This window comes from Tamandua tetradactyla, chromosome 7, assembly GCF_023851605.1.
Source record: "Tamandua tetradactyla isolate mTamTet1 chromosome 7, mTamTet1.pri, whole genome shotgun sequence".
Taxonomy (NCBI): Eukaryota; Metazoa; Chordata; class Mammalia; order Pilosa; family Myrmecophagidae; genus Tamandua; species Tamandua tetradactyla.
The window spans coordinates 162,102,947-162,130,945 of record NC_135333.1 but is presented as its reverse complement, the minus strand read 5'-3'; the positions used below and the strand labels follow the sequence as shown (position 1 = coordinate 162,130,945).

General features: G+C 36.8%; 1 protein-coding gene across 3 annotated transcripts in view; it reads left to right on the top strand.

The window, feature by feature from the left end:
• The window catches only part of EEA1 (early endosome antigen 1), a 193,649-nt gene that overhangs the window by 100,611 nt on the left and 65,039 nt on the right, over positions 1-27,999 (top strand). For all 3 annotated transcript variants that reach the window (XM_077111593.1, XM_077111592.1, XM_077111594.1), the window contains one exon: positions 3,707-3,823. In XM_077111593.1, the coding sequence (XP_076967708.1) occupies positions 3,707-3,823 (117 nt within the window). The remainder of the gene's footprint in view (positions 1-3,706; positions 3,824-27,999) is intronic.

The window sequence follows — 27,999 nt, the reverse complement described above, 5'->3', positions numbered from 1 at the left end:
ATGTAGATTAAAATACTTTTATAGTAATGAGAAGAGGCATTTAAAGTGAAAAATTTATCATTAGCATTATGAAAGATTTGCCTTGAAAGGATTTTAGTATCTCCATTGTTTGTCCGCCTGTCAACAGGGTTAATTATAGAAAGCAAATAAAATTTATTTTTAAAGTATTTTGAAATAAATTTAAAAATTAAAGTATTTTATTCTTGCTGAGCCATTGAACAAGCAATTTAATATTTCATTGTATTTTTAGTAAAATAAGGATAACACTTCCTAATTTAGTTAATTAATAGATATGTACTTATAATGAGTGAGACTTCAAGTTATGTTACAATATTTTGAACAATTTTAGAAAATAGTAGCATAAGAGTAATATTATTATTGGAAACAGACTCTTACTTTTTGAACATCACTAGGTTTTGGATACTATGCTAGGCACTTTAAATACATGGTTTCATTTATTTCTTGTAATCCTGTAAATGAAGTACTTTTGTCAGTCTTAGCTTACACCTTCCAGATTAAGTCTGTGTTACTGATAAGGACTCTAAAGCTCAATAAGCTTAAATGACTTGTTCAAGGCACACACCTAATATAAGACCTAGGATTGAAACATAGGTCTTACCCAGAGCCGGTGTTCTTTCTTCTGTATCATGTTATCTCTCATTTTAGGTAGTCTGATGATTGCCTTATAAGTGAGTTTGTGTAATTAATCTTGATTTAATATTCATTGTTATTACTTTCTTGCCATAATGTATGTTGCCATATTTTATTGAGTAATAGCTTAAAATATTTTGAGTTGTGTCTTATACCATTTTCCATCTGAAAAAAGAATTGTTGTCTACTCATTTCATTTCTTTGTTTATAGCTCCGCTTTTAGCTTCTACTTACTCTTTGTATATGGCATGTATTTCATTATTTTATTAAAATTCAGTTCTGTTTGTTCTTAGTTAATGTGTTGGTGAATTCTAACATTTTAAGTACTTCCTAGAAATTTATTACATATATTGTGACTTTTACTGAACCTAAATATAGGCATCAGAAACAAAATACTTAAAGAGGAATTAAAGAAGATAAAAAACCCATTGATGTATTTGAGTGGTATTTTTATTTGGGAGTGAAGATATGTAATCTGGTGTGCATTGGTAAATATGTGCTTATGTTCATTAATTTCAGTGAGTACGTACTTTATACATTCCTTGTTTTTTTTGTCTAGATATTTTAGGTGGTATATAGAAAAATAACTCATTCTAAACCATTTGAAAATATTTTGTAAATAGCTGTTATGGGGATTGAGAATTTAAAGTAAAAAAAAGCAGAATTTCTAAAAATCTACATTATTGAAAATATCAAAGTTATCAACTTATATTTGGTGTGGTCATTAATGAAAATTACTCTTAAAACATTTTATTTGTATTCCAGATACACTTATTTGAATCAGTTTTAAAAACAAAAATGGCTTAGAACGTGTATGGTTCCTACCACGTGGTTAAAAGAAATTTTAATATCTTTTTAAAATGTGCTCATGTAAGAGACCATGATTTGGCAATATGTTCGAATATTTTTATTCTGTGTTTAATGTGTACATTGTCAGTCCCAGCGTTCACCTTTCATCCATCATTTTATTATTTTTTTCTGCTTTCTAATGGAGATGCTTAAATTTGAGGTAATGTGTTTTTAGAAGGCTTTTTTAATATTAGTAAAATCGTTAATATAGCACCTTCTGTCATCATATTTGTATTTCGTTGTTTAAGGCAGTTTCAGAACTTCAAAGACATACTTTTGTTTTATTAATAAGCAAAATTTCAACCATCTGTAAATGATAATTTACTAATAGTAATAGAATATTAAAGCAATAGTTATAACTCTAAAGCACTAGCAAGATGTTTGCTTGAAGTATATTTCTTTAATTATTTTGTAGCAAAGATTTTCAGTAAAAGTTCAAATTGAATTCACTAACATGGCTTCAAGGAGAAACACACTATTTTATAAGGCCTAACTAATATACTGTTTCCATAGGAACAAATATTTCTTAACTTCCAGGAGATTGAATCATTCATTCCTTTGGAGAGTATTTGTTGAGTGCTTCTTAGCTACTGGGAACTATTCAGGTGTTGGAAATACAGCAGTGAATTAGAGTGCCTGCTCTCAGAAAGCTTATATTCCTTTGCAGAAGTCAAACAGTATATGAGTAAATTAAATCATTCTTGAAAGTTAGGTAATGATAAGTGCTCTGAAGAAAAATAAAGCAGGATATGGGCAGTAATGGAGCAGGGCTTGACAAGGGAAAATTTTAGATAAAATGATCAGGGAGAGTCTGCTCAAGAAGGATATGTTTGAGAAACATGAAGTGAGCAAGAATCAGGGTAAAGAAATGGGAGGGAGCATTCCTAGGAGGAGGGTATAGCAAGTGCTAAAGCCCCAAGGCACATATGGACTTGGCCTAATAAATTGTGAGGGAAGTCAGTGTAGCAGACTAGATATCCTTCTCTGTTTGAATTTAACTCATACTGATATCTGATGAAGCAATGAATTTATTTCATTTGAAATTTTTCTTAAATTTTTATTTTCCTCAAATATAAACAAAATACATGATCATTGTAAAAGATTAAAATGATTCAATAGGAAATATGAAATTCTCCCGTGATTTCACTCTTTCCCCACCCCATCTTTCACTGTAACATTTTGTGTATATCTTTCCCGTTTTACTTTTTTTCTCCTTTGAGTAAATTAAACATTTTTAAATGCTTGCATTTATTTATTTATTTATTTTTATTATTATTATTTTTTTACATGGGCAGGCATCGGAAATCGAACCCGGGTCCTTGGGCATGGCAGGCAAGCACTCTTACCTGCTGAGCCACTGTGGCCCGCCCTGCATTTATTTTTTAATCTTAGTCTTTCAGAATATCTGAATTTAGTGTACAAGGGATAAATTATGTAGCTAATGACCCATTTGTAGGTGTCAATATTATAAAATCATTTATAAGAACATATTAAAAATATTCAGCTACAAAATATGAGATTGTTTCGGAGTATATATGTTTTATATTTTCTTATTTAGTTTCTTCTGCTGTTAGAGCTTATCAACATGATAGACATTAGATGGATGTTGCACTTGGCTTACTACAGTTTTACCAATGTTAATGTGGAATCATGGTATTACAATGAAATATATATATACTTTGCATTTTAATATATGCTTTTATTTATTTGTCTATTGTGTGCCAGATACTGAGCTAAATCTTTTAATAAGGTATTTACAAGTAAGGTTTTAAATGTGATAAGCCAGCATTTGTACTATATGACTAAACATAGTAATTTAAAATAGCTGAGTTGTTCCTAACATTTTGATTAATATCCATAGTAGTTAATTCAGGAAGATGAAAGTACAGTTTCAAGGCCAGTAAATTCAGTTTTGCAATTTGATGCTTATTAAAACACATTAAAGTAGGATGTCAACACTTCATTTCTTGTATTATTGAATATATAAAATTATGTATCATGGGTACAATTTTAAAGTTAGTTTGCAACTAAAAGTGGTGTGGGGTGGTGGTGGGATGAGGTGGTAGATTGATAATCAAGTAGAAACTTCTAAGGATTATTTCAGTTTACAAACATTAACAACAAAAATCTATGTAACCCTAAAACCTTTGCATACTACCATTTTCTTTTTCATTTTAGTTTGTGCTCATTATTATTATTTTTTTAGGCCACTATAAACCAGCTAAGGAGTGAACTTGCCAAAGGCCCCCAAGAAGTTGCTGTATATGTGCAGGAACTACAAAAACTGAAAAGTTCTATTAATGAATTAACACAAAGAAATCAGGTGAGAATTTTAAAGCTATCTACAGTAAGTAATTGGTTTTATGTATCTTAAATTTGATCTTGTGTATTTTATTCATATATTGACACAGAAGCAGTATGACTTATTCTACATTTTAAAATTTTAATATTTTCCCTCTTGCTTCTTTTTAAAGGAAAAGAGAGAATATTTAGTTTTTTTTGGAGGGTGGATGTAGGGAATATATTGGTATTAATACATTTTTCCATCTCTTTACTTTTTGGTGGATGAGGGGGGTCTGAGTTATTAAACCCTCTATTTGATGGCAAGGTGAATTTGGTAGATTTGCTTTCATAGTTTGAACCTGGTATTTTGGTGGACTATAACAAGGAAAAAATAAAGAAAGGAAAGAATGTTGGTAAAAGTAAAAAATAGAGATAAATATAATTGGTTGTAAATATTGTAACTTGATAGTTGAGTATACTATTGCTGGTAACTCTTGTTTTAATTTCTATTTTTTTGACATAGTAAGGTACCAGAGAAAAAGAACCTTACCTGATTATCTAACTTATAGTCTTTAGTATGTCTGTCTTTTAATAGATGCTTTTTCTAATTCGAACATACAAAATGTATTTGACATTTTGTCAAATACAAATGTTTTTAGGCATAAATATTGTTTATAAAAATACACTGAACTCTATTCAGTTTTTTGAAGGTAATTTTTGTATAATTATTGTACAAGTTATAGGTATTTTAAACTACATAAAGTGCCTTTTAAATAAAGTTACATTAATAATCTATAATTTATAATGGAATAAAACAAAATCTTGCTATTCAATGAATTGATAAAAATAGTGTTTTTAGGTTTTTTTGGCATGGGCAGGCTTCAGGAATCAAACCCAGGTCTCTGGCATGGCAGGCAAGAATTCTGCCACTGAGCCACCATTGCACCACCCAAAAATAATGCTTAATATAATTCTGATAATGGAACATAGATGATTATATTATTAAAGATATATTATTATGACTCCTAAGTAGTTAGAGAACTTGTAAATATTATTTTTGTATGTTTGTTGAAATCAGGAAGCTCATATTTATTACTTAGACCAAGCATTAGCAAGCTGAAAGCCTGAAGGCCAAATTCGGCTCTCTACCTCTTTTTTTGTAGGTAACTATTCTCTTAGAATACAGATAGGCCCATTTGTATTATCTAAGGATGCTTTTGTGCTACAGTGGTTAAGTTGAAAAGGTGTAATAGCGACCATATGGCCTGCAAGCCTACAATATTTACTGTCTTATCCTTTAAGAAAATGTTTGGTGATGCTTGAGTTAAACTAAACATTTCCCCCCCCCCCCCCCCGCTTATCTATTAGAGTAAGTGAAACAATTGAAAATAAAGTAAAAATCCTGTCCTACCTCAAAAGATTAGATAGTTTTCTGTATTTTTCTCTAAATTAGTGTTTTGATAATACAAGGAACAAATATTCATATATTTTGTTAACACTTATCTCTTAGTCTATACATTACTGTACTGTAATATTTCTCAGAATGGCTTCATCTCCTTACTTCCTTTACTTTTCATTACTTGGTAGCCTCCCTAATAGCCTCTCTATTTGTTCATTTCATTCACTAAGTATTTACTTAGCCCCTTCTAAGTGCTCGACATTGTCCTGGCATTTGGGGTATTTCACTGAAAAAGAAAAACAGAAAAATCTATGCTGTCATGATTTTTACATTCTAGCAGCAAGACAAATACTATATGTAATAAGTAAGTAAATTAGAAAGCAAGTGCTTTGAAAGAAATATTATAAAGCAAAGTCAAGGTCCTTGAGGGCAAGTTGTAATTTGAAATACATTTTAAAGTAGACTTATGGTAGGCCTCCTTGGAAAGATGACACTGAACAAAGACTTGAAAGAGATACCAATCAGTCTTGCATTCCAAGCAGAAATAGCAGCCAGTACAAAGGTCCTCAGGTGGGAGTGGGGGATGAGGGTGGAAGTGGGGGTGGATATGAACAACAAGAAGGCTACTATGCTTGGAGCAGAGTGCGCCATGGGCAAATAGCAGGGATGAGATCAGAGAGATAATATGGGACCATGTTATGTATGGCCTTAAGCCTTTGTAAGGGCTTTGACTTTTCCTCTGAATGCGATGGGGAACAATTGGAAGGTTTTGAACATAGAAATGAAACGACTTTTATTTTAAAAAGATTAAGTGACTGCTCTCTTGGGAATAGATCCAGAGAGTGAGAGTCTTAATTGTTTTTCATGTTGAAGGACAAGGGCAAGAGAAGAAGACCAGTTAATAGCAGCAATCTGGGCATAAGATAATGGGGGCTCCTTCTATGATGGCTTCCTGGGAGTTCTGAAAAGTAGCCCGTTTTCAGTTATATATGTGAAGTTAGAGCCAGTAGAATTTTCTCAAGGCTCAAATGTTAGCTTTAAGAAAAAGAGAGGAGTCAAACATAGCTGTAAAATTTTTGGCCTGAGCAACTGGGAAAATGGACTTACCTAAAACACAGAAGATTCTGCATGGGGCTAGTTTGTGTAGGGAAGGAAGGTCAAGATCTCAGTTTTGTACAGGTTAATTTGAGATGCCGATTAAACATCAAAGTGTTTGATTAAATATCGGGTTAGTAATGTGGGAATTTAGGGAGACATCTGGGTTGGAGAGAGAAATTAGGAAGTTGTTGAAGACATTGTTTTTGTTTTTATTTTAGTTTTAAAATTTTATTAATAAAACCAATCAACATACAATATGAACATTCTTTTTTTATCACATAGTTGTATATTCATCATCATGATCATTTTTTAGAACACTTGCATCAATTCAGAAAAAGAGATAAAAAGAAAACAAAAAATATTCCTACATATCATACCCACTCATTGAGCACTAGCATTTCACTCTACTAAATTTATTTTGACGTTTGTTCCCCCTATTATTTATTTATTTTTAATCCGTATGTTTTACACATCTGTCCATAAGATAGATAAAAGAAGCATCAGACATGAGGTTTTCACAATCACACAGTCACATTGTGAAAGCTGTATCATTATACAGTCATCTTCAAGAAACATGGCTACTGGAACACAGCTCTATATTTTCAGGCAGTTCCCTCCAGCCTCTTTGTTATGCCTTAAATAAAAAGGTGATAACTATTTAATGAATATGAATAACCCTCAGGATAACCTCTCAACTCTGTTTGGAATCTCTCAGCCGTTGACACTTTATTTTGACTCATTTCTCTCTTCCCCCTTTCAGTCAAGAAGGTTTTTTCAACCCCTTGATGCTGAGTCCCAGCTCATTCTAGGATTTCTGTCCCATGTTGCCAGGAAGCTCCACACTCCTGGGAGTCATGTCCCACTTAGAGAGGGGGAGTGCAGTGAGTTTGCTTGTTGTGTTGGCTGAGAGACTCTTGGGGGTGACTCTTAGGCCTAATTTTAGGTAGGCTTAGCCTATCCTTTGTGGGATTAAGTTTCATATGATCAAACCCCAAGATTAGGGTCTCAGCCTATTGCTTTGGTTATCCCCACTGCTTGTGAAAATATCAAGAATTCTCCACTTGGGGAAGTTGAATTTTCCCCCTTTCTCACCATTCCCCCAAGGGGACTTTGCAAATACTTTTTTATTCACTGTTCAAATCCTTCTGGGATTTATTGAGGCATCACTCTGAACAAACCTGCAAAATCTGATGCCCTACTCAAGGTTCCATGTTCTGATGGTGTTCAATTAAGCTGTCCACATAAGTTATAATAGGAAAGACATTGATTTTTAAAGACGTATTTATTTCTTTCCTTTTCCATTTTGTTCTCTCCAACATAGACAAGCAAAACCCAGTCCTTTTGAAAATGTTTGTAGTTATCTATCCCTTTTCTTAGATGTTTCTGAATTGTTTTAAGCAAAACATTTCTAGTGCTTAATCAAAATATTAAGGAAATGTTATGAATCTGTTCTTATCCTTCCTTCCTTTCTTTTTCTCAATATTTTATAAGGTAGGCAACCTCCAAGATGGCCACTAGTGATCCTGGCTTCCTGTTATTCACACCCTTGTGTAATCCTTCCCATATTATACCCAGGTTGACTGAGTGACCAATAGATTGTGGCAGAAGTGATGAGGTGTCACTTCTGATAATTGGGTTATGAAAGACACTGTGGCTTCCATTTTGCTAGCTCTCTTGCTCTTGAATCTGTCACTCTGGAGGAAGCCATGTCCTGAGCAGTCCTATAGAGAGGCCATGTAATGAACTTGGAAACTGATCCTCTAACTGTAGTCAAGTCTTCAGAGATTGCAGCACTGGCCAACAGCTTACAACCACCCTGTGAGAAACCCTGAACTAGAATACTAGGATCATTCACCTTAGCCGTTCCTGTATTCCTGCCCCTCAGAAGCTGTGTGACATAATGTTGTTTTTAATCTGCTGAGTTCTGGAGCAATTTACTGCTCGTGCTCTTGGCTAGTAGTTCTCTTTTTGATGTCAGAACTGCTTTACATTGTAAAAATCATTAAGTATCACAAAGAACTTTTTTTTTTCTTTGGTATTATTTATACTTGATACATACCATACTAGAAATTAAAATAAATTTTAAAAACATGTATTATTTCATTAAAAACAACCCATTAAATATCAACATGAAAAATATTGACTAAATTTTCAAAAAAAAAAAATTCTATGAGAGAAGTGGCATTGTTTTACATTTTGTAGATCTCTTTAATGTTTTACATTTTGCAGATCTTTTTAATGTCTGGCTTGATACAGGACAGATGGATTCTCATATCTGCTTTTGCATTCAATCTGTTGTGATATGGTTGAAGTACATGGAGAAAATTCAGCCTCACAGACATATATATTCACAGAGGAATATTTTATAATAGCCTTTTCAGATAATTGTGAATATTTTCATTTGTACTATACTGACACTTGAAAAATAATAGTTTGTCAAAAGTATTTACAATGTAAAAGCTGATATTTTATTAAAATATTTTTACTTTGTAACCTTTAAATTCATTGTTCTGTCTTGACTTTATTTTTAGAGAAATTGTGAGTCTACAGAAAGAGCATGCATAAAATACGTCATCCTGTTATTACCAACTTTGCATTAGTTGTTGCGTTAAAATTGATGAAAGCACATTTTTATAAAATAAAATGCACATTTTTATAAATGTATTGTTAACTATAGTCCAAGGTTTACCATAGGTTAGTTGTTTGTTTTGTACAGTTCCATGGAAGTTTCTTTTTTAATTTTTATTTTAGTAACATATATACAACCTAAAATTTCCCCTTTTAACTACATTCAAATATATAATTCAGTGTTATATTGCCTTTTGAGTAGATATTTTTCTGTGCATGATTTTATAGTATCATACATTAGTTATGTAGAATTTATCAGTTCACTGAATTATCCAGGTCTTCCAAATGTTGATACTTTTCATTGTACAGTATAAAAACAATCATATTTGTCAATATCACTACCAGCCTCATCAGAATAGGCTTTAATTGTCCAGAAGCTTTCAAGTTCATGGTGGTGGATATATGCTTTCCAAATTCCAATCTTAATTTGAAAACTTCAGTTTTATCAGGACAACACATACTGTTAGTTCCATTCCTTGAATTGGTAGGTTTCCTTTGTACCAAAGTCTGAACAATCATAGTTCATCAGTAATTTTTTATACTAAAAACTGTGTTCCATGGGAAAAAAAAGTAGTTCAGCTTATAACTCAAAACAACCACAAATAACTGCTTTTCCCTGTAACTAAGGTACTTTGGTTTGCAGAAAAAGCACTCCATGGTATACTTTCTATTTTTTTTAACATAGAATATTAAAAAGACATTCACACAAGTGTAAAGATTAAATATAATAATTTTCACTACTGCATCACGGACATTAAATCAAACCATCTTTTAAAATCAAACCAGGGTGTCCTGCATGGCAGATGAGAATTCTACCATTGAACTATCCTTGCGCTCCCAGCCCTGCAGTTTTATTCACCATTGCTTTTGTCTTCTTAGTGCAAATGTCAACTCAGTGAAAAGGCAAATAGGTTCTTAGGGTTATATTGAAAGTAGCTTTGATATCCTTTTATTCTTTTGTGACTTGCTTTGCTTACTTAATATTGATTTTGAAATTCATCGATGTGAATGCTGTATATTATTTCATTGTGTGAAGAGTACACATTTATTACTTTATTATTTTCTTCCTGTTGAACAGTAGGATTCTGTCCACTTTTTCTTTTTCTTTGTCATTTTGAATATGGCAACTTTGAACATTTACATACAAATTTCAGGTCTTTGTGGAAAAAATTTTTCTATATACCTGTACCCCAAGTAGCATTGCTAAGTTGTAGGGTATGCACATGTTAAGATTTCCTAGATGATCTCAACTATTTTCTGGTTGTGCCAGTTTACCGTTATTCATTTCTCCATTAACTCTTGGTGCTGAGTAATTTTTTAAAAATTTCATCTTCTTCCTGGAAATCTCTGCCACATCCCCCCATTTTTTTCTTGCCAAACTATACACAGAAAACTACTTACAATTTAGTTTGGTCTTTATCCCTTTGATTTAATTTATTTGAAATCAGGGCCTATCTTCTACTTCTTGGAAACTGAACAGGATTTGTAAAGTAGCAGTTTGTATGCAGTGAGTGTTAATGATCAGTATAACATATTACTCATTTTAGAAACATTAAACTAGTAATAAAGGGCATGATTTGATATTGATAGCCTGAAATGTATAGCAATTAACAAAGCACTTTATGAAAGAAAGTACTGTTGGTTTATGAGTAATACTTAGAATCAAAATGATTTAAAGTGGTAAAATTGTAACATTTTTGATTAGGGAATAATCTTCTAATCTTAGTAATGTCTTATGTAACACTCAATTTTTTTTATTGTAAAAAATAACATATATACAAAGAAGTAATAAATTTCAAGCACACTACAACAATTAGTTATAGAACAGATTTCAGAGTTTGGTATGGGTTACAGTTCCACAACTTAAGTTTTTCCTTCTGGCTACTTGAAGACACTGGAGACTAAAAGAAATATCAATATAATAATTCAGCAATCATACTCATTTGTTAAAGCCTGTCTTCTCTTTTATAATTCCACCTTTTCCCTTGATCTTTTTAAAAAGTTATTAATTTTAATCATCCAAAGTGTACAATAAATGGTTCATAATATCATCATATAGCTGTGCATTTATCATCACAATCACCTTTTAAAAATTTTTTGTGAAAAATAACATATATACAAAAAAAGCAATAAATTGCAAAGCACATCACAACAATTATTTGTAGAACAGATTTCAGAGTTTGGTATGGGTTGCAATTTTACAATTTTAGGTTTTTACTTCTAAGTACTCTAAGATACTGCAGACTAAAAGAAATATCAATATAATGATTCAGCAGTCATACTCATTTGTTAAACCTTAACTTCTCTGAATAACTCTGCCATCTTCTTTGAGCTTTCTCCCACTCTTTAGGGGTGTTTGGGCTATGCCCATTCTACCTTTTTCATGTTGGAAGGGGCTGTTGATAATGTGGGATAGGAGGATGTAGCTAGTTGATGTTCTGGAGAGGCTGGCCCCTCTGCATTTCAGGACTTGTCTGGGGGCCCATCTGGAGGTTGTAGGTATTTTGGAAAGTTACCCTAGTGCATGGAACCTTTATGTAATCTTACATAACACTCTAGGTGTTCTTTAGGATTGGCAGGAATGGTTTTGGTTGGGGGTTGGCAAGTTATGGTAGGTAGCAATGTCTAACTGAAGTGTGCCTAAGAATGAACTCCGGAGTAGCCTCTTGACTCTATTTTAACTCTCTCAGCCACTGATACCATATTTGTTACACTTCTTTTCCCTCTTTTGGTCAGGATGGAATTGTTGACCCATGGTTCCAGGGCTGGGGTCATCCCTGGAAGTCATCTCCCATGCCGCCAAGGAGACTTTCACCCCTGGATGCCATGTCCTTCGTAGCGGGGAGGGCAATAATTTCACTTGCAGAGTTGGGCTTAGAGAGAGAGAGGCCTCATCTGTGCAACAAAAATGGTCCTTGGGAAGGAACTCTGAGGCATATTTATAGGTGTGTAGACTGAGTTTCTGTGCTGCGTACATAAGCTTTCCAAGAATAAGCCTCAGGATCAAGGGCTTGGCCTATTGATTTGGGTAACACTCACAATTTTAATTTTTTCAAAGTGGTTCTCTAGGATTTGGAATTTGAGTACCAGTCACAGCAAATAAAGAGTTGCATCTGCCTTTTAAAAATTATTCTCATTATCAGACCCCTTCAACATGTCCTTTGCAAACCATAATTGTTGACAATGTACGTCTGTACATGCTGTTTTTTTTTTTTTTTTAATTTTCCAAAGGTATTTTTTTCTTTAAACTACAAAGTACATACAGTTTAATTATATAATGGGTCAAATGATTTGGGAACAAAATAGAAATTAAAAACAACAACAACCACTGTATAATTACCTAATTACCCAAGAGATGGAAATGATTCCAGAAAGGCATTTCTGCTCATCAGGTATATACAGTAACAGTTTTTTAAAATATTTTTATTGAGAAATCTACACATATATATTCCATACATGTTGTACAGTCAGTGGCTCACAGTATCATCACAATGTTGTGCATTCATCACCATGATCATTTTTTTGAACATTTGCATCACTTCAGTAAAAGAAATAAAAAGAAAAAGACCCATACATACCACACCCCTTACCCCTCCCTCTCATTGACCACTAGTATTTCCATCTACCCAATTTATTTCACCCTTTGACTCCCCTATTTGTTATTTATTTTTATGTTTTTTTTTTTTTTAACTCATCCGTCCATACCCTGGATAAAAGGAGCATAAGACACAAGGTTTTTACAATCACACAGTCACATTGTAAAAGTTGTATCTTTATGCAGTCTTTAAGAATCAAGGCTACTGGAACACAGCTCAACAGTTTCAGGTACTTCCCTCCTGCCACTCCTATACACCATAAACTAAAAAGGGTTTCTATATAATGCATAAGAATAACCTCCAGGATAACCTCTTGACTCTGAAATCTCTCAGCCACTGAGACTTTATTTTGTCTCATTTCTCTCTTCCCCCTTTTGGTCAAGAAGTGTACATGCCTTTTTTAAAGCTGTACATACTGCCTTAGAAAGATTTTGTTGGATACAGGCAGTATTAATGTAGATAGGTAAAACTGTAAAACATAATGGATAGGAAAGATAATTGCTTTTTTTTTTTACATGGGCAGGCACCAGGAATTGAACCCAGGTCCTCTGGCATAGCAGGCAAGCATTCTTGCCTGCTGAGCCACCGTGGCCCGCCCGATAATTGCTTTTGTAGTAATGTCAAGTTTGTAAGCATTAAACTGGTGTTTTATCATTAATGGCCTTGAAAATTTTGAAGTAAAATGGGAAAATTGAAAATTCCTTCTTAGTTTGTAATGAAAATCATCTTTGACATTTAAAAAAATTTCTTCAGCTCAGTTTAACTGCTTCAATATAAACCTTGAACAAAATCCTTTTGCTTATTTAAAACTGCTAATATAGATCATTGTTAAGTTATTTTGTGTCTCACTTCTCACCCCTTTTCTGTCCCTCCTTGCTCTCCCTTTCCAGTTTTAAGGTGTTCATAGGCCAGACTGGGGGAGCCAGATACAAGTAATTATGTTACTGTGTATTACCACTGTATTGCATAGTAGTATACTGATAATACGGTATACTACAGTGGTTAAAGGCATATTTAAATTCTAGCTTTGCCACTTACTAGCTGTGACACTAAACCTATCAAAGTTTATTTCCTTTTCTGCAAAGAACTACCGTTATACCCTTTTGTCTTTTAGGATTGATCAGTTTTAAATAAATTAGTACATTTTAAAGTGCTTACATCAGGGTGTCACTTTTAGTAAGCACCTCGGTAAATGTTAGTTTTTCTTTTTTATTCTTATTATTTGGTAAGGACTGTGATACAGAGTTGGGTCAAGACTGAGATAGAAGTCTTCCTGACTTATTGTCTAGTTAGTAATCAGGAAAGGCTTTTGAAGAAAGGCTTTTACCTGAGTCTTTAAGGATAAAGGAACATTTCACATTGTGGAGGGGTTAATGGTATTCCATTTTGATGAACAAAAGGCATAGAAAACACATAAGAATATAAAATATGAGGGGTCAGAGAGCTACAAGTAGTTCAAATTGCTCTCTACCCCCAACTGTTCTGAGGAACAAATGAGTTGAGATCTCTGAAACCAGTTTGTAAACTTGAAAATAATTTTTAAAAAGTCCTTCTTAGGCTCAGTAAGTAACAAGTGAATAATGGAGCCTAATACAGGAATACTTTCATAGTAAGATAAATTGAGAGAAAAATTGGTGAGAAAATCAAAAGAGGACTGCATATTTGGAAGGAAATAATCTTGCTGTCTTAAATAGTAATTATGTTATGAGATAGCTTAACATACATTTTATAATTTAAACTTGATGCTTTAGAGGGCTTAAATATTTTTTTAGCATCTGTATTAGTTAGGTTTCTCTAGGGAAACAGAATCAACAGGAAACACTCGCAAATGTAAAATTTATAGAAGTGTCTCATGTAACTGTGGGAATGCAGAATCCAAAATTCACAGGGCAGGCTGTGAAACCGACGATTCCGATGGAGGGTTTGTATGAACTCCACAGGAGAAGCTCACCAACCAAAGCAGGAGGAGAGCCTGTCTCTTCTGAATTCTCCTTAAAAGGCTCCAGTGATTAGATTAAACATTACTCATTGCAGAAGACACTCCCCTTGACTGATTACAAATGGAATTAGCTGTGGATGCAGCTGACATGATCATGATTTAATTCTTTGAAATGTCCTCATTGCAACAGACAGGCCAGCACTTGCCCAGCTTGGCCAAGTTGACACATGAACCTGACCATGACAGTCCACCCCTTGTCAACTTGGCAGCTATACATATCACTTAAACCATACCTAATTTCTAAATGAAAAACAATAAACACATTTTTTTTCTTTCACCTAACAATACTCAACTGTCCTGCATATAACTGGAACACATTAAATCTCTCCAGAATAGGCTGCAAATCCTTGGGTAATATTCTTTCTTAGACTTGATATCTTACAACTTAAATAGTATAACATGAACAAAACGGCATTACAGTCCTCTTTTCTGTAACTGATCATGTGGTCCTAGTTCATATTTATCACTACCTTCTTCCACTACCTATTCCATGTTGCCTTTACCCTCAGCAAGCACTTCAGCTGGCTGTGGTTCTTTGCCTGGTGGAGTGACCCAAATCTGTAGGAGCCAGGGGTGAAAACAAGACCTGCAGAATTTGTTGGGAGCAGCTGGCATCAAAGTAGCAGCAAGAAATTGAGGAGATAGTAATTTGCTTAATGGAGAACAGTCTGGGGGAAAGAGAGAAAGTTTGTTTTGTCTTAGCCCCAGGTTCTCTGTGGTCATCTTAAGTAAGCATTCTGTATTCTCACCAGGTGCATGCATACTCTTTGCCACGTGAATCCTGCAGTATATAAGCAGGAACCAATTAAGAAGAAAGTTGTCTGATGTCTCTGGTCTGTTATCGCTGAGCTTCAGACCCCCTGAACCCATCTTTGTTTCTCTTTCATTCTTTCTTTCTCATCATTCCTTAATATCCTTCGAGCTCTGTTTCATAGGAAGCAACACAAACCTTCATTCCTGAAGTTTCAGAGCCATTGGTATTCCTGCCTGGATAGGGTTGTTGCAGTTTTCCATTGACTTTAATCACAGGGCATGGTAGTACTAAAACAGGCCCTAGGAGATCTCCTATATTTGAAGAAAACTCTTCTTTACCTCTATTGTGTAGTCACAGTCCTATCTCCCCCTGATAGTCAGGGTCAATCATCCCAGCCAATAATGTAATCCCCTTCTTGACTTGTTGATCCAGGGGCATGAGTAGCCCAAAGTGACCAGGTGGCAATCTTAGATTCCAGTTCAGTGGAATCATTGTTGTTTCTCCTGGTGGAAGCACTCCCTCTTTTGGAACTAAAACCTCTAGATCAGCAGAGCTCAGGTTCGCAGGGACAGGAAGCAAAAATTTTCCTAGTGGATCACTAGGGGTAATATTGAGTGGTATCACTCCCATTTCCACCCCTTGTTTCCTGGACCCATGGATCCTGACTATGGGAGAAACAGCACCATACAGCAGACACTGATTCAGAGCATAAACAGCTTCCTGGAAAACATTACCCCAGCCCTTCAAACTGTTGTCACCTAGTTGGCACTGTAATTGAGTTTTCAAAAGGCTGTCCCACTGTTCTATCAATCCAGCCACTTCTGGATGATGGGGAACATGGTAAGACTGGATAATTCCATGAGCATGTGCCCATTCCTGCACTTCATTTGCTGTGAAGTATGTTCCTTGATCAGAAGCAATGCTGTCTGGAATACCATGACAATGGATAAGGCATTCTGTAAGCCCACAGATGGTAGTTTTGGCAGAAGCATTACATGCAGGGGAAGCAAACCCATATCCAGAGTATGTGTCTATTCTAGTTAGAACAAACTGCTGCCCCTTCCATGAAGGGAGTGGTCCAGTGTAATCAGCCTGCCACTATGTAGCTGGTTGGTCACCTCGGGGAATGATTACATATTGGGGGCTGAGTATGGATCTCTTCTGCTGGCAGATTGGGCACTCAGCAGTGGCTGTAACCATATCAGCCTTGGTGAGTGGAAGTCCATGTTGCTGAGCCCGTGCATAACCTCCATCCCTACCACTATGACCACTTTGTTCATGAACCCATTGGGCAATGACAGGAGTTGCTGGGGAAAGAGGGTGATTGGTACCCATAGAATGGGTCATCTTATCTGCTTGATTATTAAAACCTTCCTCTGCTGAAGTCACCCTCTGGTGTGCATTCACATGGGACACAAATATGTTCATGTTTTTAGCCCACTCAGAAAGGTCTATCCACATACTTCTTCCCCAGACCTCTTTGTCACCAGTTTTCCAATTATTGTCTTTCCACATTCCCTGACCATCCAGCCAAACCATTACCAATAGCCCATGAGTCAGTATACAAACGCATCTCTGGCCAGTTCTCCTTCCAAGCAAAATGAACAACCAGGTGCACTGCTCGAAGTTCTGCCCACTGGGAGGATTTCCCCTCACCACTGTCCTTCAAGGACACCCAGAAAGGGGTTGTAGTGTTGTAGCTGTCCACTTTTGGGTGGTACCTGCATATCGTGCTGAACCATCTGTAAATCAGGCCCGAGTTTTCTCTTCCTCAGTCAGTTCACTGTAAGGTACTCCCCAAGAGGCCATAGCTGTGGTCTGGGAAAGAGAAGGTAATGTGGCAGGAGCAGAGATCATGGGCATTTGGGCCACTTTCTCATGTAACTTACTTGTGCCTTCAGGACCTGCTCTGGCCCTATCTCATATATACCATTTCCATTTTACAATAGAGTGCTGCTGAGCATGCCCAACTTTATGGTTTGGTGGGTCAGATAATACCCAGCACATGATAGGCAATGCAGGTCTCATGGTAACTTGGTGGCCCATGGTTAAGCGTTCAGTCTCTACTAAGGCCCAGTAGCAGGCCAAAAGCTGTTTCTCAAAAGGAGAATACTTATCTGCAGCAGATGATAAGGCTTTGCTCCGAAATCCTAAAGGTCTGCATTGTGATTATCCTATAGGAGCCTACCAAAGGCTCCAAACAGCATCTTTCTTTGCCACTGACACTTCCAGCACCATTGGATCTGCTGGATCATATGGCCCAAGTGGCAGAGCAGCTTGTACAGCAGCCTGGACCTGTCGCAGAGCCTCCTCTTGTTCAGGTCCCCACTCAAAATTATCAGCTTTTCTGGTCACTGGATAAATGGGCTGGAGTAGCACACCCAAATGAGGAATATGTTGTCACCAAAATCCAAAGAGACCAACTAGGCGTTGTGTCTCTTTTTTTGGTCGTAGGAGGGGCCAGACGCAGCAACTTATCCTTCACCTTAGAAGGGATATCTCAACATGCCCCACACCACAGGACACCTAGAAGTTTCACTGAGGTGGAAGGCACCTGTATTTTTTTAGGATTTATTCCCATCCTCTGACATGCAGAGGCCTTACCATTAAGTCTAGAGTAGTTGCTACTTCTTGCTCATTAGGTCCAATCAACATGAAATCTTCAATATAATGAACAGTGTGATGTCTTGTGGGAGGAAGAAACGATCAAGGTCCCTACAGACAGGATCATCACATAGGGCTGGAGAGTTGATCTATCCCTGGGGTAAGGCCATGAAAGTATATTGCTGACCTTGTCAGCTGAAAGCAAACTGTTTCTGGTGGTCCTTACTAACAGCTATTGAGAAAAAAGCATTTGCCAGATCAATAGCTGGCATACCAGGGGATGTACTGATTTGCTCAAGCAATGATACCACATCTGAAACAGTAGCTACAATTAGAGTTACCACCTGGTCGAGCATACGATATTCCAGTTGTCATCCTCCAAGGCCCATCTGTTTTCTGCACAGGACAACTAGGAGGGTTGAATGGGGATGTGGTGGGAATCACCACCCCTGCATCCTTCAAGTCCTTAAGAGTGGTAGTAATCTCTGCAATCCCTTCAGGAATCTGGTATTGCTTCTGATTTACTATTTTGCTAGGTAGGGCCTGTTCGTCTGGCTTCCACTTGGTCCTTCCCACAATAATAGCCCTCACTGGATGAGTTAGAGAGCCAATGTGGGGATTCTGCCAGTTGCTTAGTATGTCTATTCCAATTATACATTCTGGAACTGGGGAAATAGCCACAGAATGGGTTTGGGGACCCACTGGAACCACTGTGAGATGGACCTGAGCTAAAACTCCATCGATCATCTGGCCTCCATAAGCCTCCACTCTGACTGGTGGACCAGAGTGACATTTTGGGTCCCCTGGAATTAATGTCACTTCTGAACCAGTGTCTAATAATCCCCCAAATATCTGGTCATTTCCTTTTCCCCAATGCACAGTTATCCTGGTAAAAGGCCATTGGTCTCCTTGGGGAAAGCTGGGAGGAAGATTAACAGTATAAATTTGTGGCAGTGTAACAGGGTTCTTTCCCAAAGGGACCTGGCCTCCCCTTCATTCAAGGGACTCTGAGTCTGTAAACTGTCTCAAGTCTGGAAATTGATTAAGGGACCGTGACTCTGTTTTTGTATTTCAGGTTAGTCTTCTATTCAGTTGACCTAGAACTCTTTTGTTTATACAGCTCGAACAAGAATTTAGTACACTTCCCATTTATTGTATTTCTAGGTACCCCATGGTTTACTAGCCAGTGCTACAAATTTCTGCAAGTCATATAATTTTGACTCCTGCTTTGAGTTTGCTATTATAATAGTCACATCTACCCTGTCTGTGGCAATTAAGTGCTGCCACCTGGCTTCTACCGACTTCTGATCCTGTCATCCCCATTGTGTTTATGGATTCCAGCTCAGTGATAGCAGTTCCTACAGTAATATCTGACCTACAGAGAAGCGCAACCACAAAACTCTTCAGGGATGATGACGCTGGTCTCACAAATTTATTTCTCACTGTTCTGGTGAAAGGTGCATCCTCTGGACATTCCTGGGGTGTATGAGCAGGCTTTGCCTGATAAATCCACTCTAACATTCCAATCTCTCTAAGCCTCTGGATCCCATCATCTGCATTATACCAGGGCAGTTCTGGCATAATCAGGTAATGTCAGCCACCTTTTGATCCATGTTTCAACCAGCCATCCAAACAAACTGTTAATATCTTTTCTAACCCCTCAAGCTATAACATTGAACATGGAATCTCTGCTTAGTGGGCCCATATCAATAAATTCAGCCTGATCCAGCCTTATATTCCTCCCATGATTACCCCACACCCTTAAAATCCATTGCCACACATATTCCCCTGATTTCTATCTATATAAATTGGAAAATTCACACAGTTCTTTTGGAGTATAATGTATCTCCTCATGTGTGATACTTTGTACCTCACCTATAGGGGCCTGTTGGGACTTTAGTCTAGTTATAGGTCTGGAAGAAATGAGGAATGGTGGGAATGGGTCATGAAAAGAATTAGAAATATCTTCCAAGCCATTTGCTTCAGGACATTCATTTGCAGTTTCATCTGGTGAAACAGGATTAATCACTCTAGGGCTAATCCCTTCAGGAGGAGGTTGGGTGGTTAACTCCTCAAGACAGGCTGGAGGTGGGGTGGCCATGTCCTCAGGTCAGACTATTACAGGGTTATCTTGAGAAGACTCAGCGTGACCGAGGGTTTCACCCTCACCCCTGACATTGTTATCAGTCCATATATCACCATCCCATTTTTCAGGGTCCCACTCCTCACTGTAACGGCAGATACCATGCAACATTGAGATTTCAGTTTACTTTGTAAAGTTGCTACTCTAACAATAAGATTCTGAGTCTTATTTTTGGAGATATCAAATCTACGGCTACAGGAAATAAGATTTTCCCTCAGGATACTCAGAATCTTCTATGTCTGTCAGATGGCACTAAAGCTTCTCATTTGAAGCCTTAAGCCCATCCCTTTCATTCCTTAATGTATCCAATGTATCTAACAACAAGCAGCCAAAATCTGTATACCTCTTATTTCCACAAAACTCCGTAAAGGTGTCAAAAACATTATCCCCCAGAGCCTGGCTTAGTACAAGCAAAGCATTAGGAGAATTAAATGGTGATATTTTGACTATCTCTTTTGCTGACTCACTCCATGGATTGGGAGTGTCATTCTGATTATGGGAATCAGAGTCCTTAGCGCTTTTGAATCCAGTCAGAGTAGAAAACTATTCATAAAAACCCATTTTTCAAATTCTGTTTCTTAATAACCCCTCCTGGTACCAAGTTGTATTAGTTAGCGTTCTCTACAGAAACAGAATCATCAGGAAACACTCGCAAATGTAAAATTTATAAAAGTGTCTCACATAACCATGGGAACACAGAGTCCAAAATCTGCAGGGCAGGCTGTGAAATCGATGATTCCGATGGAGGGCCCGGACGAACTCCATAGGTGTGGTTGACCGGCCAAAGCAGGAAGGAGCCTGGTGTCTCTTCTGAACCCTCCTTAAAAGACTTCCAGTGATTAGGTTAAGTATCACTTATTGCAGAAGACACTCCCCTTGGCTGATTACAAATGGAATCAGCTGTGGATGCAGCTGACATGATCTTGATTTAATTCTATGAAATGTCCTCATCGCAACAGACAGGCCAGCACTTGCCCAACCAGACAAACAGGTACCACCACTTGGCAATGTTGACATGTGAACCTGACCATGACAGCATCACAGTCGACTTTTTTCCTCCTTTTTCTGTTGTGAAAAATAATATATATATGAAAAAGCTATAAATTTCAAAGCACATCACCATAATTAGTTGTAGAACATATTTCAGAGTTTGACGTGTGTTTAAATTTCACAGTTTTATTTCTAGCTGCTCTAAAATACTGGTGACTAAAAGATAACAATTTAGTGATTCAGCATTCATAGTCATTTTTTAAGTCCTTTCTTCTCTGTACAATTCTACCATCACCTTTGATATTTCCATCCCTCTCTTTAGGGGTGTTTGGGCTATGGCAATTCTAAATGTTTCATATTGGAAGGTTCTATCACCAATATGGAGTAGAGAGATGGAATTATCTGATGTTCTGGAGAGGCTGGGCTAAGTTTCAGGACTTATCTGGACCAGGGACCCATGGAGGTTGTACATTTCTGGAAAGTTACTCTAGTGCTTGAAACCTTTATGAAGTCTTATATATTGTCCTAGGTGTTCTTTAGGATTGGCTGGAATGATCCTGGTTGGGGGTTGGCAGGTTATGATAGTTAGCAAGGTCTGCCTGAAGCTTGTGTAAGAGCAACCTCCAGAATAGCCTCTCGACTCTATTTGAACTCTCTTTGCCACCATTAATTACCCTTCTCTTCCCCCATTTGGTCAGGATGGAATTGTTGGTTCCATAGTGCCAGGTCTGGATTCATCACTAGGAGTGATCACCCATGTTACCAGGGAGATTTTCACCCCTGGATGTCATGTCCCACATAGAGGGGGCAAGGCAATGAATTCATTTGCAGAGTTGGGCTTACTGAGGCCACATCTGAGCAACAAAAGAGGTCCTTCAGAGTTAACTCTTAGAAATGCCTGTAGGTATTCTAAGATTCTCTGTTACCTACATAAGCTTCACAAGAGTAAGCCTCATGTTCAAGGACATGGCCTATTGAATTGGGTGTCCCTAAAGTTAGACACAGTATCAGGGGATTCCCTGATAGTAAGGTTTAATAGTTCCACATTCTTTCTCTCATCCCTCATGGCACTTTTCCAATACTTTTTGATTATCTGCTTCATATACTCTAGGATGTATCCAGGCCCTACAATAATCTATAGTATTAAAGACCTCTTTCTTATTCTGTGATCCCTGTATTTCAGTTGTTCAAATGAGCTGTATAGATAAGTTGAATTAGATTATGGTCTGCAGAAACTTGCAGTTGCAGACCAAATAAATCTTTCTTCCCATGGTCTCAAAGAGTATGTGTGGTTCTAAAATATAGACACTGTCTTCCTTACCCCTATGTTCTGAATTACTTTAACCCTAACCTGTTCAACTTCATTCTTATCTCTAATATCATGTTATATATATAAAACAGCCTCTCAACATCCAGAAATAATAATCACCACTCCAGACTTAATGTGTCTGCTCTAAAAGCTTACAATCTAGGCTCTTGTTTTCTTATAAGCATTATCTAAAGTGGTACAGTACCATTCTTGTTCTTTTGTTTCTGGCTTGTTTTGTCCCATCAAATGTCCCACATGTTCATTCACCTCATTGCATACCTCATGACTTTGTTCCTTTTTGTAGCAACACAGCCTTTGTTCATAAGTATACACCATTGTTCACCAATTTACTTGTCCATCAGTGCCACTTGCATTCTTTGGGCATCATGTAGAGAACTCAAAGTCTACAGTCTATCAACATTCTCTATTTTAGATAATTTCATTGTTCCCAAGAGAAAGAAAATCATGCCAGAGACCCGGGTTCAATTCCTAGTGCCTGCCCATGCAATAAATAAATAAAGAGAGAGAGAGAGAAAGAAAATCAATAGACACACTCTTGCCAAATAGGAAATCTAAATCTCCTTTTAACTCTTGTCCCTCTCCCCATTATTTACCTCTGCTGCTGCTGTGGTCGTGCTGAGTATTTCCTTTTGAACATAGCTCATAGCATGCAATAGCAGTTTTCCCCCTGTACCCTAGTCTTAAACACTCTTTGCACGTGAATCACGTCTTTGAAGTAATTCTTGCAACAACTAATTCATATGTCTCGTTTGAATCAGTCGGACACTTAAAAGGGGTCTATACAACCCTTTCCATCCTGTTCATCTTCAATTCAATATGGTAATATTACTTATAGATCTACTAGACAACCACCTTCACTCCTACCTGTTCCCTTACATTGGAGTTCAACCTCATTAGCTAACGGTTCACCCATCTGTAGTTTCTATGTATCACTGAGTCCCCTATATTCTGTATTATAAGTCTCTGATTATACCTTTATACGGTCATAAAAGAGGAATCATACAGTATCTATCCTTTTGTGTCTGGCTAATTTCAGTATTATGTCCTCAAGGCTCATCCATCTTGTCATGTGCTTCAGAATGTCATTTTCTCTTACTGATGCGTAATATTACATCATATGTATATACCACATTTTGTTGATCCACTCATCTGTTGATGGGCATTTGGTTTGTTTCCATCTTTTAGCAATTATGAATAAGGCTGTTATGAACAAGGCTGTTATGAACATCGGTGTGAAAATACCTGTTTGTGTCATTGCTTTCAGCTCTTCTGGGCATATACCAAGTAGTGCTATTGCTAGATCATAGGGCAACTTGATGTTTAGTTTCCTAAGGAATTGCCAAACAGTATTCCATAGTGGTTGCACCATTATACATTCCCACCAGCAGTGCATAAGTGCTGCCAGTTTCTCCACATCCTTTCCAACATTTATGTTTTCCTGCTTGTTTAATATTAGCCATTCTTATAGGTGTGAAGTGGTGTCTAATTGTAGTCTGCATTTCCCTTATAGCCAATGAAAATGAACATCTTTTCATGTGCTTTTTTTTTTTCTCATGGACAGGCACCGGGAATCCAAACTGGGGTGAGAACTCTGCCTGCTGAGCCACCATGGCCCGCTGTCTTCATGTGCTTCATTTGCACTTTAGAAAAATGCCTATTCATATCTTTAGCCCATTTTATAATTAGGTTGTTTGTTCTTTTGTTGTTGAGTTGTATGATTTCTTTGTATATACAATGTTCTAGTTTGCTGGCTGCCAGAATGCAATATATCAGAAATGGAATGGCTTTTAAAGAAGGGAATTTAATAAGTTTTTAGTTTACCATTCTAAGGCCAAGAAAATGTCCCAATTAAATAAAGTCTGTAGAAATGCCCAGTCTAAAGCATTTAGGAAAGATATCTTGATTCAAGAAGGCTGATGAAGTTTAGGGTTTCTCTCTCAAGTGGAAAGGCACATGGGAAACATGGTCAGGGTTTCTCTCTCACCTTGAAAGGCATGTGGCGAACGCAGCATCATCTGCTAGCTTTCTCTCCTGGCTTCCTGTTTCATGAAGCTCCCCAGGAGGTATTTTCCATCTTCGTCTCCATCCGTTGGACTCTCTGTTTCTCGTGGTTATTTCATTCTCTGTTCTCTCAGAATCTCCTGCTTTCTCCAAAATATTTCCTCTTTTATAGGATTACAGTAAACTAATCCAGACCCATCCAAATGGGTGGAGATACGTCTCCATTTAATCCTGTTTAACAACCACTTTTGACTGAGTCACATCTCCAGGGAGATGATGTAATTACAGTTTCAAACATACAGTAGTGAATAGGGATTAGAAGAAACGGCTGCCTTTACCAAATGGGATTAGGATTAAAACATGTTTTTTTAGGGTACGTACATCCTTTCAAACCAGCATATACAGGAAATCAAACCTTTGTCTGATATGTGATTTCCAAATATTTTCTCCCATTGATTTGGCTGTCTCTTCAACTTTTTGATAAAGTCTTTTGAGGTGCAGAAGCATTTGATTTTGAGAAATTCCCACTTATCTATTTTTTCTTTTGTTGCTTGTGCTTTGGGTGTAAAGTTTAGGATGCTACCTCCTGTTACTAGGTCTTTAAGATGTTTCCCTACATATTCTTCTGGAAGCTTTATGATGCTAGTTCTTATATATAGGTGTTTGATGCACTTTCAGTTAATTTTTTTGTATAGTGTAAGAAGGGGTCTTCTTTCATTCTGTTGGCTATTGATATCCAATTCTTCCATGCCCAGTTATTGACAAGACTATATTGTTCCAGTTCAGAGGATTTGGGGGCCTTGTCAAAAATCAGTTGACCATAGATTTGGTGGTCTATTTCTACACTTTAAATTCGATTCGAGGGCGGGCCACGGTGGCTGAGCAGGCAAGAATGCTCTCCTGCCATGCCAGAGGACCCGGGTTCGATTCCCAGTGCCGGCCCATGTAAAAATAAATAAATAAATAAATAAATAAATAAATTCAATTCCATTTGTCAGTGCTTTTATATTTGTGCCAGTACCATGCTGTTTTGACCACTGTGGCTTTATATTAGGTTTTAAAGTCAGGGAATGTTAATCCTCCTACCTTATTCTTCCTTTTTAGGATGCCTTTAGCTGTTCGCAGTCACTTTCCCTTCCAGATGAATTTGATTGTTAGCTTGTCCAAGTCTTCAAAGTAGGTTGTTCAAATTTTGATTGGTACTGTGTTGAATCTGTAGATCAGTTTGGGGAGAATTGACATCTTAACTATATTTAGCCTTCCTGTCCATGAGCAGGGAAGGTCTTTCTACCTATTTAGATCTCCTTTGATTTCTTTTAGCAATGTTATGTAGCTTTCTGTGTAGAAGTCCTTTATGTCCCTAGTTAAGTTCATTCCTAAGTACTTGATTCTTTTAGTTGCTATTTTGAATGGATTTTTTTCCTTGACTGTCTCCTCAGCTAGGCCATTGCTTGTATATAGAAATGTTACTGATTTTTGCACATTAATTTTATATCCTGCCATCTTACTGAATTTGTTTATTAGCTCAAATAACTTTGCTGTAGATTTCTCAGGATCTTCCAAGTACAGTATCACATCATCTGCAGATAATGAGAGTTTTACTTCTTCCTTTCTATTTTGGATGCCTTTTATTTGTTTGTCCTGCCTGATTGCTCTAGCTAGAACTTCTAGCACAATGTTGAATAATAATGGTGACAGTGGACATCCTTGTCTTATTCCTGATCTAAGGAAGAAAGCATCGGTCTCTCTCCATTGAGTACAATGCTGGCTATCGGTTTTTCATATATTCACTTTATCATATTGAGGTAGTTACCTTTGATTCGTATCTTTTGGAGTGTTTTTATCAGAAAAGGATGCTGAATTTTGTCAAATGCTTTTTCAGAATCAATTGAGATGATCATGTGATTTTTCCCTTTCAATTTGTTAATATGCTGTATTATATTACTTAATTTTCTTGTGTTGCACCATCCTTGGATTCCTGGTATAAATCCCAGTTGGTCAAGGTGTATAATTGTTTTAACGTGCTGTTGGATTTGATTTGCTAATATTTTATTGAGAATTTTTGCATCTCTGTTCATTATGGAGATTGGCCTGTGTTTTCCTTTCTTTATAGCATCTTTACCCAGTTTGGGTATTAAAGTGATATTAGTTTCATAAAATGAGTTAGATAAAGTTCCTTTTTCTTCAATTTTTGGAAAAGTTTGAGCAGCATTGGTGTTAATCTTTCTGGAATGTTTGATAAAATTCTGCTGTGAAGCCAAGTGGCCCTGGGGTTTTCTTTGTAGGAAGATTTTCGATGACTGATTGAATCTCTTTACTTGTGTTTGTTGAGGTCTTCTGTTTCTTCCTGAGTCAGAGCATATAGCTGGACTATGTTTCTTAATCCATTCTGCCAATCTGTACCTTTTAATTGGCAAATTTAGTCTGTTAACATTCAAAGATATTATGGAAAAGGTGTTTCTCAGATCCACCATCTTATCTTTTTAATTTGTCAGATCTGTATATTCTTTTCCCTTTTTCTCTTTGTAGTCTTTAATTACCCTTAGTGGTACTCTTTAATTCCATGCCCTCATCCAGACCTCTGTCTCCTGTCTTTTTTTTTTTTTTCAGCTGGCAGAACTCCTTTTAATATTTCTTGTAGGGCCAGTATCTTATTGACAGATTCTTTCAGGGTTTCTTTGTTTGTGAAAACTTGAATCTCGCTCTTTGTTTTGAAGGACAATTTGGCTGGGTACATTATCCTTGGCTGGAAGTCTTTTTCTTTCAGGATCTTGAATATATCACACTGCTGCCTTCTCATCTCCAGGGTGCTAGTTGAGTAGTTTGAACTCAGTCTTATTAGGTTTCCCTTGTGTGTAGTAGATTGTTTTTCTCTGGCTACTTTCAGGATTTTCTCCTTCTCTTCAACATTTGGCAAACTGATTAACATGTGTCTTGGGGAAGGCCTATTTGGATTTATTCTGTTTAGAGTTCGCTGGGCTTCTTTGAGTTGCATATTTATGTCCTTTTTTTAGGGTTGGGAAATTTTCCCTCATTATATCCACAACTACTCTTCCTAGTCTTTTACCTCTTTCTTCTCCTTCTGGGACACTAATGATTCTTATATTTGTGCACTTTGTTTTGTCTATCACTACCATTTCCTTTTTTTTTTTTGCCATTTGCTGTTTTGAGTCTTCAAAGTCAGTTATCCTATCCTCACTTATTCTTTCTTCCATCTGTTAAATCTGGTGTTGTGTGCCTGCAGTATGTACTTTATTTGGTCAACAGAGTCTTTAATCTCTATTATATCCACTATTTTTCAATTTATTCTTTTGAATTCCTCTTTATGCTCTTCTTGATCTCCTTTATGTCATTTGCTATCCCACTTATTAAGTAGAGTTGTTTGAACATCTTTGGTTAGTTGTTCCAACATCTATGTCTCTTCTGGTGTTTTAATTTGGTCACCAGGCAGGGCTATGTTTGTCTGCATTGTGATATTCTTAGTGACCTTCTGCTGTCTTCGTGGCATGTAAATATCTTGATTGATTTACTTTGGGAGTTTATTTCTTTCAGCAGTCTAAGATCTTGTGTTTGTTTGATGGCTATGCAGCAGGGAGCAGGGTATACAGTGGGGGCGCTCGGTGTAGTGATTTGTTTCAGGGCAGGTATAGGTGCAGGGTGAGTATGTTACAGTG